Source organism: Sceloporus undulatus, chromosome 6, assembly GCF_019175285.1.
Source record: "Sceloporus undulatus isolate JIND9_A2432 ecotype Alabama chromosome 6, SceUnd_v1.1, whole genome shotgun sequence".
Lineage (NCBI taxonomy): Eukaryota > Metazoa > Chordata > Lepidosauria > Squamata > Phrynosomatidae > Sceloporus > Sceloporus undulatus.
The window spans coordinates 35,144,512-35,159,951 of record NC_056527.1 but is presented as its reverse complement, the minus strand read 5'-3'; the positions used below and the strand labels follow the sequence as shown (position 1 = coordinate 35,159,951).

At 39.7% G+C, this 15,440-nt stretch overlaps 1 protein-coding gene across 6 annotated transcripts in view; it reads left to right on the top strand.

The window, feature by feature from the left end:
* The window catches only part of THSD7A (thrombospondin type 1 domain containing 7A), a 293,837-nt gene that overhangs the window by 138,100 nt on the left and 140,297 nt on the right, over positions 1-15,440 (top strand). For all 6 annotated transcript variants that reach the window (XM_042475198.1, XM_042475201.1, XM_042475199.1 and 3 more), the window contains 2 exons: positions 10,894-11,142; positions 14,592-14,773. In XM_042475198.1, coding sequence (XP_042331132.1) covers positions 10,894-11,142; positions 14,592-14,773 — 431 coding nt within the window. The remainder of the gene's footprint in view (positions 1-10,893; positions 11,143-14,591; positions 14,774-15,440) is intronic.

Here is a 15,440-nt window from a genome sequence, read left to right as displayed (position 1 = left end):
GTAACCTCACGGCTCGATTTCTGCAATTCACTCTACATAGGGCTACCTTTGTACCTAGTCCGGAAACTACAGTTAGTACAAAACATGGCAGCCAGGCTGATCACTGGTAAAACTAGAAGTGATCATATTACACCTATTCTGAAATCTCTTCACTGGCTGGCTCTTGGTTTCCAGGCGCAGTACACGGTGTTGATGATTATGTTTAAAGCCCTACATGGCTTGGGTCCAACCTATATAAGGGATCGCCTACTTCTGTACAATCCTCCCTGCACCCTCAGATCCTCTGGGAGGAATTTATTGCAACCCATGAAAACCAGACTAATGACAACCTCCCAGAGGATGTTCTCCGCTGCCAGACTATGGAACACTTTGCCGGAGGAGATCTGTCAAATAACCAGCCTAAACAGCTTCAAAAACACTGTCAAGACGGATCTCTTCTGGCAGGCCTTCCCAGAATAGTTCAATCTAATTTCTCTACTCTCCCTACTTTATGTAACCACTGCCTCTACTAGAAAATTGCTGTCATTTGAACAGGTTTAATTTTTAAACTGTATTGTATTTAATCCTGTTTCAAAGGGGGGGAGGTGTGTCAGTTTATTTATTGAAAGTATGTATTATTCCAACATATTCTAGTCATGTAAGCTGCCTTGATTGCTGCAGCAGAAAGGCGGGGTATAAGAAAAAGTTTGTTTATTTAAGTTTATTAGTGTAGCGACGTTGTTGTTTTTTAATTTAAAAAAGCACCATACATTCTTATTAATTCTGTCTAATAATTTTTTAGATTAATTTAACTTGTATTTTGGGTGATTGGAAGTCATTTTCAAAGTGGTTATTCAGTCAGTTCTTGAACTGCAAATATGTAACAGAGGCTTTGCTGTTTGTCTATAACAGCCCATTATTCCCAAAGGTTCGAGGAGATGCTTAACAACAGTGTACAGTACAATGTGAATGATGGCATACAGTCAAAATAGATTACTCATGGTGTTCTTGTTGCAACTGCTGTGACACTTCTCACTTAGGAATTTCAAATATGCTTTCACAAAACTGCCCTTGATAAAAGGCACCTGTGATATCATAGGGCAAAGCTTGGATGGGGAACATGTAGCCCTCCTGATGTTATTTTACTGCAGCATCCCTGATCGCTCACTATTGGCCATGCTGTGAATGGAGTCTGCAGTCCAGCAACATCTGAAAGCTGCAGATTGCGCACCGATGGTCTAAATGAACACCCATGCCTTTATGCTATCACTGTCCATAATTTGAAATCACTGCCCACTGAGCATTTAACAAGATATTTTGGATTCTTTCACACTATACAGTTGTAGCACTTTAATACCACTGTCATGGCTGCATTCTACAGAATCCCTGGAATTTATAGCTTGGTTAAGTAGTAGTTTCCAGGCAGAGAATTCTAAATACCTCATGCAACTACAAATCCCAGAATGAAAAGGAGATAGAAAGAAAAAGAAAGGTGGCAACATCTTTAAGACTAACTGGTTGTTATTTTAGCATACACTTTTGTGGATATAAACCAAATTCTTCAGATGCAATAATAAGAGAAAAGGCATTTCTCTTCACTCCTTCAGAGCCAGGGAAACCCACCAGCTATCATCTTCTGGAGTTTGAAGGAGCAAAAGGATGAACCTTTCTGTTCTCCTCATTCATTTCAAAGGCAAAAGGGGTGCCTTTTGCACTTCTGCCTTTGGAAGGAGTGAAGGGAAGTGCCTTTATGTTCTCCTTGCTTGTTCCAGGCTGCTATGCTTCCTGGAGGCTGGGAAGCCAGCGAACCATCGGCTTCTGCCTTTGAAATGAGTAAAGAGAAACCCCTTACTGTTCTCCTACCCCATTCCAGAGGCAAAAGGGGCAGCAGCCATGTTTCCCATAGGCAGGAGAGCCCACCAGCCATCTGCCTCTGCCTTTGGAACAGGTGAGCACAAGCACTGCAGCAGTGTCTTGAAGGTACTTGTGCTCATTTATTTCAAAGGCAGTAGTGTGTAGCTGGCATTAAATATTAATAGTTAAGGGGTTTTTTTGGGGGGGGAGGCTTGAGATACTCATGTTTTCCCCACTTTCTGCTGCTAATATCCACAAATGTGGAGAGTCAGCTGTATTCCTTTATGAAAGGTAAAACCTTACCTCTGTTGACTACTCTGGGATGCAAAACCTAATAGAAATGAGTTTGTGAGCATAAATGCTCTGAATATATAGGCAGCTAAAATGAGGACAAATAAGGGAAAGCAATACTGTCCGCAACAAGGGGATAATATACCTTGAATAGTCACATGACATCTGCAAAATAAGAGCCCCTCAAGTCTCTGAAACAGAGACCCCATCTTTGTTTCATGAAGATTTAATGGTCTATAGCTGAGCACTTGCACTACTGATGCATAAGGCATTGTTATTAAACTCAGAAATATTATGCTGTTAGTATGTAGGAGGTTGTCCCCCTCCATTTAAAGCTGGAAATAACAACTCAGCATTCAATTGTTTTTATTTCTGACATGTACCCAGAGATTATGTTGGCAGCATTCCCCCAGCTGAATTCAGTTACGTTATTCATTCCTGAACAATAGAAGAGTCAGTCTGTAATCAAAAGGGAAATCAAGTAGAGGAAAATAAATGTTAACAGCTCTAGTGTGCTGGGAATAAAATCAGGGAGTGATGAGGGAAATGCCAAAAAATTGTAAAAAGTAAAACAATGTCAAGAAACTCAATCAAAAAAAGGCAATGCAACTGCAACAGAAAAGAAAACAAGGCTTATGGCAGGAGAGCCATATACAAAGAGATGGTTTACCTCAATATTACCCCTGTGTTAAGGGACCAGCTGAAGTATTTCTCCATGCAAAAGGTGTAGTTCCGCCATTCAAATGGTAGTATCCTTGGTGTAGTGGAGCAAGGCCTTTTAGGGGCTAAACATGAGGACTGTGTTTAATTAACAGGGATTAGCAGCCCCTCAAAATTCAGCTGCAGTACTCAGAGAAACTGGCTGGGGGTGTGTATTAATTTTCCCAGTAACAATATATTGTTGCAATTTCTCCCAGTTATTGTGCAGAAACCTGAAGGGTGGCTTCAGACCTGCTGGTTCTAGTGTGGATGATGAAAACAGCTAGAAATGGGTTATTGATGTGGACTTACACAGCTGTGTACATTTTTGAGCCCTCCTAGGAATTATGGCTATGATGACCAACATGCAGACCACCAACACTTTGAAAATTTTCAACTATACCACATGCTACTGACTCGCAAGGCATTGGATTAACACTGATGTAGGCACCATAGTATGGTCATGTTTCATATGACCCTGCCCTACAGTGAAAACATCAGAATCCTGTGGCCCTTTAAAATCACTGTAATAGGTCTTGCTTGGCATAAGCTATCAACTTGAAGCAAAAACCAGGAAGTTATATTGCAAGAAGCCATACAGTACTTCTTTAATTCAGCCAGAAAGAGCCTTTATAATCCTTTTGTATGTCCACCTGTGCTTTCTAGCATACATACATAATTGCCCATGTGGACTCATCATTATAACCTGATAGATTTCTTTGGAAATGTAGAACTGGTTGAACACCCCTAATTTGGAAATCTGAAAACCACCCAAACCTGAAACTTTTTGCTGCCTACTCCCATCACTGAGATGGCAGCTGTGGCACTCCTGTTCATTCATCACTCAGATCCTCAGTTTATCTCCAGTTTTACAGCTCATACTCAACACATGTAGCCAATAAATGAAATGTGAGGCTGGAGAAAGACATGAGGATCTGTAAAATGGCAGGATGTGTAGATTTGCACTTAGCATAACACTTGGATTCCTGCCATTTCTCTCCACCCTCAGAAATACAGGTTACTTGTATTGTGTATTATGCTTATACAAATAAAGATATTCTAAAGTCTGAAAAAAATGAAATATGGGACCCTTCTGTTCTCAAGCATTTCAGATAAGGGATACTCAGTCTGTATATATTTTTCCTTTAAATATGTCAACAACTTCATTAGTTTGTAGAACTTCATTTTATCAAAAGGGATATTGGTCCATTTTGTTTTGGAGTAAGGTGAACAATTTGTGATGCTCTAAATATACTTGGACTGCAGTTCCCATTAGCACTAGCCAATACAGTCCAACTAAGAGGACGCTCTGTCGCCCACTCCAGTTTCAGATGGTCAGATTTAAACTATCTATATATTTGAACCATTTTACCTGAAGGTAACATTCAACACTTGTCATTTGCTGAATGTGATTGCTCCCTGGAGCCTTATTATTGTCTACAATCACCCCATGGTTCTCGTGTGAAAAATAAAAGCCGTATCCAGCACTAAAAGCAGACTGGACACTAATGTATGCATTTTCCCTCTTAGTAGGGAACTTAGAGCCAATTTACAGAGCTAGCACTTAGCAGTAGGCACCACATGAGGTGTGCAATGCCTGATGCTCCACATTTCTATGTATAATGTCTCCCTTCCCCCATCAAGTGCTGATATATAGGTAGCTTTTTGAAGTTGTTGCTAGCATAATACAGAATTAGAAGGGGATGATGCTACATTTCAGACCTGAAGGAGGCAATCTTTTTCACGAAACCATGCTTTCCCCCTTTACCCTTTTTTGACAGCAGTTGTTTTCCTCATCCTTGACTATTTTAGATAGGAAATACTGAACTGCTGGGCAGCCGGAGTGGTCTTAAATATGAAAGGAGGTAAGGGACAAAGTTCCTTATTGCTAAAAGTGCCCTTAACTTTGCAGCTAGCAGGTAGGATGGCAAAATTAAGGAGGAGAAGCATGACTGAGTAATTACTCGTAAATTATGTAATTAAACAGTTGATGTCTTCAACCAAGAAGTAATCCCACTCTCTATTGGTCTGCCAACTTTTGGTTTTAGGAATACTTGCAAGGATGGAGAGGTGAGCAGGCAGAAATCTAGCAAGTCACGGTAGAGCTTGGAGGAATCTGCTGAGTCAAAAAGAAAACTAGGACAGAATCTGACACAATAGAAGATTTGTTGACTCAGGGCCCCCAGTATTGGCCAGTACAGATAAATATAATTTCTTCTGGATGCTGGCTGTGAAAGACTTTGACTTCACATAATTTATTCTTTTTAATTAAGAGTTTGCCAACAGTTTCAGATGTCTTGCTGTTTGAGATGGTCAATATTTGGTTGAAAACAATTTGAATGTGGAAGAAAGCAAAACCGACTGTTTTATCCCTCTCAGCTCAAGGCTTTGTGTTCTTAACTTTTACAAATCTGGTTTTGAAACCCTATGTACTCAGCCATGTCTGTAATGAATGGCACCATTATTATTGCTATTATTATTTTCTGAAGGTTTCTTCGTCTACTTACATGGCAGGCTGGGACATTTGTTCCCCTACATTAGGTATTTTGATTAAATTTTGCCTTTATTTATAGAGAGGAATTTTAATATTTTCCAGATTTCTTATTCATATTCAGGAGAAAGGCAATAATGTTTGAAAAATATGTGAGAAAGGAAAACTTGACAGCTATTATCATCCCTACTGGTTACCTAAAAAAACACCCTATGTCTGATGAAAGAGTAAGCATTTGCTTTATATGAAGGATGGAGAATCTCTTTTAGACCAAGGGTTGAATTCAATTTCTCCTTAGTTCCCAGGAGTTCGCATTTAGTGAGAAGGACTAAATGCTAAAGGGTGGGCCAAAAATACCAATGTGTTTTGTCTTAAAGCTTGGTAATAACCAAGCCTTAAGAGATGGGTTTCAACCTTTTAGAACAGCTATATAAAGGTTGAGATCCTAATACCATGGGAAAGGGGTCATTGCTTTTTGGGGAACCCCAGAAAGGTGGATTTGGATATTTGAACGTCCATAATTGACTTCAGGACTCTATGTTCCCCAGCCTTGTTTTTGTGTGGAAGGTCCCAGGTTTAGTGCCCGAGTTCTTCACTTAAGAGGATCATGTAACAAGTGATGAGAATGACATTTGCTCAAGATGTATGGAAACACTGCTGGCCCACTGGTTTTGTATACAGCTTCTTATGGTCAGCAGTTATTCTGGTCATTGTAATAAAATACTGCTTTGGGATCATAATGTCTTCCCCCCCCCCTGAAGTTCTATGATTTTTCCAGTTTATGTAATCCAGACCAGACTGTGTAAGGAGAATTCTGTGTATGAATTGTGCCTGCAGTGCGGTGTGCCATTACCCTTTCCAGGGCGCGCCAAGCCTTCATTCGGCACGGCTTTCAGCGTATGCTGAGAGCCATGTAAATTGCGCCTGCGTATCATGCAGGCACACTGTAATTTGATGGTGTGTTTGTAACAGAAATTATGAGCCTATTTGTGCAAACCAAGGAGTATAAGATAAATATGGAATATGACTCCAACCTATTATATAGTAATTGACAGTTTTCTTTTATGATAATAGAAGCTGTTTTGATGAACAGGTTTTTGGTCTCACAAATTAAATCAGCTTCTTTTCTTGATCCCTGGCCAAATTTTCCTGCAATCTTTGATTCTGCTCTATTTCTTACTTTTGCATTCCAATTGCTGATGTTATTGATCGCCCAGCAAGTCTTGTTTTGCTGGGCGATCAACATTCTCCTGGACTCCAGCATAGAAATTTTCAGTTTCTTCTTCTTTCATCTCTGTAGTTGGAACATATGTTCGGAATATGGTTATATTGATGGGTTTTTGCTGAAGTCTTATTATGTGATTCATTCAGACTTTGCATTATGTCCTTTGACTGCTTTTGCTACACCTCTCAAGGAGCACACAATTTCACCACCACAGAAAGGCATGCTGTACAGTGCACCCGCATCATACTTGGGCATGCCTTATGGGCTTTCAGTGTATGCTGAAAGCCGCGCCAGAAAAAGCCCTTGCACGCCTCGGCAGAAGTAATGGGATGCGCGCTGTGCCATATTTCTAATGGGGCTCCAGCATAGGCTGAATTTCCCTTACACTGAGAGGTCCAGAATGGATCCCCCATGTAAGGGAAGGGCTCACTGTATATGTATACAATACAGTATACATATCTATTATGCATTTCTTCTACTAATAAGTGATGTCATTTTCATGAGAAGACATTGGCCTAATTTCTTCTGATGATACCCTATTGAAGGGTGTAGTATGTCCCATGTTCAAAATTGTTTCTAACCAAATAAAATACTTTATTTTGTTTAGTTCTTAATTTGTGGGGGTTTTTTTTTGTTTCCTATTTCTCAAATAGCAAAAACTACATGTGCTTCCAGTAGCATAGGGTGCATCAGGTTGTAGCATTCTCTATAGCAGAGGGTAAATTCACATTTCTGTTTGTGCAAACCAATTTTTTAAAATTTTTAATATTTTATAAATTTGCCAACATACATAGTTTTATATGTCAAAATATATCAACTGAGCATTTTTGTTGCTGAAGTGTAAAATAAATTTGGCTTTGGGTTTTATATGAATATTAGTTAGTGTATATATGTCAATTTCCCCAAATTTTAGAGTTTTCCTACCACTCCCCAGGAAGGAAAAAAATAAGACTTTAAAGTTTCTGGAAGTTTTACATCTCTTCTATGCTAACCCTTATAATAATATTTGCATCGCTTGTGACCTATCTAGGGGATAGTTTTGCAGCCTTCATCTTGTTTAAAGAACTGTATTACATTGCAAGTTATTTTTTCTTCTTTCCATTACCTTCTGCTTTGATTGTGATCTCATCTCATGGTTTAGTCTTCAAACTCTTCCTTTCTCCTGCTGCTTCTTTAATGAAAGCAAATCTTTGTAATGGCCACTTTCAATTAGCTTCAACAGCTCACGTGATTTACTTTAAATTAGAGCAAATGATGGAGCAAGGCATAGCAGTTAATGTGTTCTTTGCCTCCTTGTTTTAATTGCTGTGCATTTGTTAACTTTATAGAATGAAAAATTTAGTATGACATGCAATGGAATCCTGTATTTACTCCAAAGTCAATCCCATTATGCTTACCAAGATTACTCTCTAGTCAAAGTGTTTAAGGGAAAGCTTTGCTTTCTCAGCAGTAAGTGTTGCTTCCAGATATTTATTGGTATGTAAGCAGTATAGAATATTGTTGTGTAAATGAATATTTGCCAGTAGATTCATTTCTCTCTTAAACAGCAGCAGCCTTGTCAAATGTGACAGTGCTCTCCATCAGTGCCCACTTTGGTTTATAACAAAATGAAGATAGTCTCTCCCAGTTATTATAATTATTTATTCTTTCTGGTTTCCCTATTCTCTTGCAAAAGATACCTGAAATCCCAGCAAACATGTATATCCAATTTTGTCTTCAAAATCAACAGCATTTAACACCCTTAGCTCTTGGATTTACTGTTGAATAACTGAAAAGAACAGCCAATAGTAATAAAACATGGAGACTATAGTATGATAATTGTTTTCTTTCCTTCTCCTAAACATCCCTAATTCACATTCCCTCTCCATCCTCAACTATCTTCCCAAGCCCAGCATTTAGTAGAGGCCATCATGCCACCTCCATTGTGAGGTCTTCTGTGAGGCCAAGAACCCTGACTTTTGAGGCTATATCCTGGCTACAGAAGTTGATGAATGACTCATAGAACTTGATTGCACAGGCTCCAAGCACAGGATGAGAATGGGACAAAAGGGGCCTGGAAGGGAACGGAACGAGTGGGGGATGCATTTTACGGCACACAGGAAGTCCATCTCTCGTTCCGTTCCCTTCCCTTCCCAATCCGTCCCGAGAGGAGGAGATTTTTGAGAAATGTTTTGAACAAATCGCCCCCTCTGCAACGGATGGGGAATGGAACGGAACGAGTGAGGGACTTTGTGTGCAGTAAAATGCGTCCTCCACTCGTTCCAAACTCGTTCCTGGCCCCTTCCCTTCCATTCTCGTCTCGTGCCAGCAGCCTGTGGTGCGATAAAGTTCAAAGACTGCCACAACAGTCTGGGACTTAATGTGAAAAACAGTAGTTTGATTCACTTACACATACAGTGCTCCCTCGGGTTACGAAATTAATTCGTTCCGCGGCCGCTTTCGTAACCCGAAAAGCCTTCGCAAGCCGAAAACCCATAGGCGCTAATGGGGAAAAGCCGCGTTTCGTGCGAAAAAGCGCCGAAAAGCACCAAAATTTTTTTTCGTAACCCGAAAAAACATTCGTAACCCGGAACAGTTATTTCCTATGGGATTTTTTCGTATCCCGGAAATTTCGTAACCTGGGTATTTCGTATCCCGGGGTACCACTGTATATGTATAAGATAATGCACTTATCAGTTGGAAACTTTTCACTCCTAGCTGCACGAGGAAAATAACTGTGGCATTTTTGTATGTGGCAACTGGACTGTGTCTAATGAAGAATCTCTAACAACCATTCTATCACAGCAGAATACACAATAGTTTTTAATCTCCATATTTAGTGGATGGAGTTTTACAGCTAATGTTTTGTACATATTCAGTGTAAGTTCTCAATTGTCAGTTTACAGGTATAGCAGTGATGTAGAATATAATAGTGCCCATAACAGTGGGCCAGTGGGAGAGAGGTAATGTGAAAACATGGTTTGAGTTGAAAAGACCACCGTTTTATTGCTCGCTACTTCCATGTAATTTGGCATAAAGTGGATGAGGATATTGCAGTGTTGTGAACAGCCAAACTGTTGACAAAGGAGCTGACTTAGTCCATGATTTGAATGACCAGTGGGAAAGAATTACAAAGACATAGCAATGTAAGACTGGATCAGCATGCAAAGGGATCTTGTAACACATTTGAGATATTTGAGGAGAAAAAAAAACATTTTCAAAAGCATAAGCTTTTGTAGTTCAACAGATGCATGGAGTAAAGTGCCTAGAGACAGACATATATACCTATGAGTGAGGAGGCTGTGTGGGTGAACAGTAATACTAATAGTAATAAAAATGCAAACCTTGAGGGTATGGTGATTAGCTGAAATAAAACATAACAGTTTAAAGACAGGCAGAACCCCACTAAGTATTGCATACAGCTCCAAACTGAGACCACTCAGATGTATCATCAATGAGCTTCAACTTATTCTGGGCAATAATGTTGACCTTGCAAAGACTTTTGCCTACAGACAGCACCCAAATCTTAAATAGTTAGGTACGTACAGGAGGACACATAACACAGATGGGGAGCTTAGGAAAAGAGATTCCACCTCAACATTAGGAGGAACTTTCTGACAGCAAGGGCTGTTTGACAGCCCTTGGAGTGTAGTGGAGTCTCCCTCTTTGGAGGTCTTTAAACAGAGGCTTTAAACTGTCGAGTATGCTTTGATTGGGAGTTCCTGCATGTCAGGGGTTGGACTGGATGGCCCTTGTGGTCTCTTCCAACTCTATGATTCTATGATTGTATAATTCTATGAGATGGGTACAAGATCTTGCCACAAACCCAGATGCCAACTTGGCCCACACATCTACTCTGGAAATGTGCCCAAATCCCAGCTCTTGAGGCTCTTCCAGTTTCCAGATGACAGTTCCAGGAAGCCCACCTTGCAGTTCTAAACTCTGGAGCTATTGTTTCTTACCAAGTCTCCAATATTAGTTGTGATGAGAAATGGAGAAAGAAAACCATTAACTGACAGTTCAGAAAAGTCCAAACTTTTATGAAGAAATTATTTAAATATTTCAATTTATCTTTTTCTGAAGTCATAAATAAAATCTTGGCAAGTATTAGTTGCATAAATTAGTCCATTTCTTCCTTCCTTGCTGTTGTCTAATTAAGAAGATGCTCAGTGTACCACCTCCTATTGGAGCCAGAGTATACTGTATAATCAGTGATAGCAAATTAGTGTTTGCTTACAATAGGTATATGAACAAATTCTTTCCATCTAACAGTTAGCATAAAATATAAAATGAAGTGTGAGGATGTCTGTTTCATGTGCTTCCCATATTATAGTTATTATACTAACCAAGTGAATTTTATGGGATTCTTTTACAGCTTTTGTCAGCAAGAGAAGTTGCCAATTACCTTCCAGTCTTGTGTGATGCCTAAGGAATGCCAGGTCTCAGAATGGTCTGAATGGAGCCCATGTTCCAAAACATGTTTTGATATGACATCTCCTAAAGGTAATCGTACAAGAACACGGACCATTAAGCAGTTTCCTATTGGCAGTGAAAGTGAGTGTCCAGAACTTGAAGAAATGGAGCAGTGTATATCTCAAGGAGATGGGGTGGCTCCGTGTATCACGTAAGTATTATCTAAATCTTGATCATTTATATAAATCTTGATCATTTCATACGCCCAAAGCCTTTATGCTGTAGTAGCCATATAGCAAAATCACCTCTGAGTGTTCCTTGCCTGAGAATACCCTACGAAATTCATGAGGTCACCATAAGTTGATAGGTGTTTTCAACACAAACAAACACACATGCAAGAATGCAGTGTGTCTGTTCACCTCACAGCAACTCAGCCAAAGGCATGAGAAAGCTCATAAGTGAAAGATGATATTCAGATTTTATCCAGTTATATATCTTTAGTAAAATAGGTACTAGCTCTATAAAATAAATATACTATATATAATGAGAACTGAATCCCATTTGCTTTATGCTGTGAGAGAATGTTGTCTTATTTTGAATGTATTGTAAACTGGTGTCCATATTAACAAACTAGCGATATGAATTGATTTGGGGAGCATTTAGTGTAATGGTTAAACAAGGATAGTATTTTCCACAGAAGGTTTTGCAACAGAATAAAAGACTTGATCTACCTACAAGGCTGATAAATATTCCTTAAGCATCTTGATGTCTTCAGTAACTGGTCAGTGGGAGTGGGATGGAAAAGTAGCAGTAAGTAAATTATTCCTGGGAATAATCCTGGGAAACCATTCAGAGTCAGGGGCTTTCCCAGCAGATAATGATCACCAATTAGCAGACATTAATCGTCGTTTGCATTAGCCCCCCCCCCCCCCAGGCTGAGGCCAGCCATCAGCACAGAACAGGGGTAGGCAACCTTTTCAAGCCGGGGGCCGGGTTGCTGTCCCTCAGACAACTGGGGGGCCGAAGCCAAAAAATAAATAAATATTTTTTTAAATAAATAAATAAATAAATAAACCGGGACAAATGTAGGACAACATTTTCAAATGGTGGACACTTTTTTTAAAAAAAGTGGAGGACATGCAAAAAAAATTGCTAATTTCTAAAAAAATGTTAATATAAATGCATGTTTCTGAGGCGTCTACAGACAATTGCCCCCCTTGCCCCTGCGCGCGAGAGGCCAAAGGCCCCGGCGGCAATTGGCGGCAGGACCAGGCTGGGGCCTGTCCTAAGGTTGCCTACCCCTGGCACAGAACAATACACATGCAAATCACTCCTGCATTCCCAGGCATTCCCACACAGTATGTATAGACCCAATTTTTCCAGGCAAAGCATTCTCTGAAGATGCCAGCCACAAATGCTGGCGAAACAAGAAACTCTGCTAGAACATGGCCACATAGCCTGAAAAAACTATGGATGCCAGCCATGAAAGCCTTCGACTTTACATTAAATTATTCCTGTTTAGAGCTCAGGTGATTTGGCAGTAAACTCTTTAAATTCAAATTATTTATTTTATCTGTAGCTTTCGAATAAGTTTAATATTAGCACATAGACACAATGTCTTAAAGCTGTTGTTATTTCTAAATAGTATAAACCCACTGAATCAGTGCTAACTTGGTAAATCAACACTTAACGCAAGTTACACTGATTTAACAATCTACTCTAATTTGAACTAACAGTGGGGCAGTACAGATCGCCCCGAAATGACAGGCTGCAGTCGCCCATTTTAACAGGGGGAGAATGCCGCAGCCACCAAACCATGTGGTGTCTCTCTGCAGTAAAAAGAACCCAGTTCTTCATGGTGTTTATTTTTGTGTGGTGCATTGCGTACCTCACGAGTGCACCAATGGCGCACTCGTGAAGTACACAACATGCAGCGATATGTTGATGCTGTGCATCGTTGCCATCATCGTGGCGGTGCCCATGTGGACAGGATGCCGCCATGATGCTGCAGCCCGTTTGGACTAGGGTTCCAGAGAGTGTGGTTGCTGGATACTCCAGAACCCTAGTTTCAGCGCTGGCATGCCACTTTTGGCCGGTGTGTCTTGGCCTATCTACCAGCCCCCCTTTCTTCATCTTGATTTTGTAGCATTGGAAGAAAATTCATGGGCCAATAGAAATAAGCCCTGTTAAATCCATAGGATGTACTCCTGAGCAAAGATGTAGAGGGACTGCAGCTTTTGAGAAACTGTTTTTGATAATGCTATTTTGGTATTACTGCCTTTAGTTCTGGGCCATTGTCATTTTTCTCAAGACCTGGGGTGGGAGGAAGAGACTCTGCATCTCTTATGGCTTCTGGAAGTGTTTTCCTTGATACCTGCTTAAAGTACTCATTGTGTAGAGCCTCTGGTAACATTTTGTAAAGCTGACTGAGATTTTTTAACTTAGCATCACTGATCTTCTTTCTCTATGCACTGGCTGATTGGAAAGCTCACAGCTTTTCATATTTCCCCATGGTTCAGCTGGGAGATTGTAGCATCCCAGAACAGCCTCCATCACCTTGTCAAATAAAAAATGAGAAAGGGAGGGAGAAGGAGAGGGACTGCCAAAGTGGGGGAGAATGTGCAGGGTTGCAAAGGATGTACAGGGACAAAAGCTAGAATTATGCACTGATGTGTAAAATCAAGCTTTTATGTTATTCAAGAAAAGAAGAGGCTCAGCCCAAGATGTTTTACTGCCTGTGTTAGACCAGCAAATCCTTGCTCCACTGTACTTGAGGTGCATAATATCCTAAGCCATTCAAGTCATTTTAGCACCTAAGCACAAAAAGTCTCCTGCTTTTCCTGGCAATATAATATTAATCCATTAGATACTAACTGGCCACCTATGATGCCAAAAATTAGTTCCCTGAGGCACCTGCCATACTCTGCTTTATGGCAGGGATGACCCTGCAAAGATACATTGGACATTTCTTTTTCTCATCCCCATAGAACTGTTAACTTTTTCAGTGCATACATATCTTGATTTGTATTTTCCTCAAGCTATGGTGTCAGTTTGGGTGCCCAGACACACGGTTTTGCTAGCTTGTAGGATGCAATTTTTCCTGTTTAGAGCACAAACAAATAGACGAAATCATGTAATTATTCATTCCATAATTACCAGTCCCTTTTCTCTTGTAGTGCAAAAAAATAATAACAATAGATGAAATCATATATTTCTTCCCATAATTAACTGCTGTTTAATATAACTAGAGATTCCTTCTAAATAAAAGAAAATGTTGGATTTGAGGCAGGCTACTATTATGCTCTAGTACCACACTTTTACTTAGAATTAAGTTCCATCATGTTTAATTTAAACTATTTTTAGATACGTGTACATACATAGCACTGCTGTCTTTGTTAGGAAGTTCTCATTGAGATCAATTGATATTAAGTTGTAATTCACTTTCCCCTAATGATTTCATTAGTACCCAAAGTTCAGTTAATGTCATCTGAATTCAACCTTCTTTAGTAAAGTAACATATAAGTCTTTATGTTGTATCCCTGCTAGTAATTTGGGCAAAAAATTACATATTGGGTTGGATTGCTTATGGCATCCTGAGTTATATTAATTTATTTTTTGTTTAATAGTCAAGTTTGTTGATTGACCATTTCTCTGGTTCAGGTACGGCTGGAGAACAACAGAATGGACAGAATGTCGCATTGACCCTTTACTTAGCCAACAGGATAAACGACGAGGGAATCAAACTGCTCTTTGTGGAGGTGGAATTCAGACTCGGGAGATATATTGTGTGCAAGCTAATGAAAATCTCCTCTCCTATTTAAATACTCTCAAGGAAAAAGAAGGTATATTATGAATCACTGGCACATGAATTAGCATGAAAGCTAAACCTTCCAGTATATTTTTTTCTATTCATTTATAATCACATTTCATTTGTATGACATAAATGTGTTCCAAGCTGTAGCATTGATGAAAACTGTTGTCATAGTGGCTAAGAGCTGCTTCAGAACACATAGCTATGTAACCTCCCCAAACCCAAGGATTCCAGAGAATATAGCCATGGCAGTTAAAGTAAAACCATAGTGCTATAACTGTGTAGTGTAAAAGTGTCCTAAGATAATGAGCTACAAATCAGGAAGCTTTCTGTTCAGATTCAACTCAACCCTGTAGGTTGTGAACCTATCAGCTTGAAGTCTTCTGACTGGTAATATGGGGGAAATTGATTTACTTGGTGGGGTTATTGTAAGAATTAGAATTAGATAATGCAGATGGAACAGTTCAAAGCAGTGTACAAGTGTGAAATATTGCTATCAATATCTTGTAATTAGAGATTATTTCTCAGTAGGAAGTCAGCTTCTAATAGCCACTTGCTTTGTGTAACTGTTGTGTGAAAATGTACTTCTGGAGCTTTGATTCACTCAGGGAGCAGAATACCTTTTGGCTGTGATGCTAAAATCAAAGATTCTGGGGCCTGAGCCTGGGGTATTTTATAAGTATGTGTTCTGCTCCTTG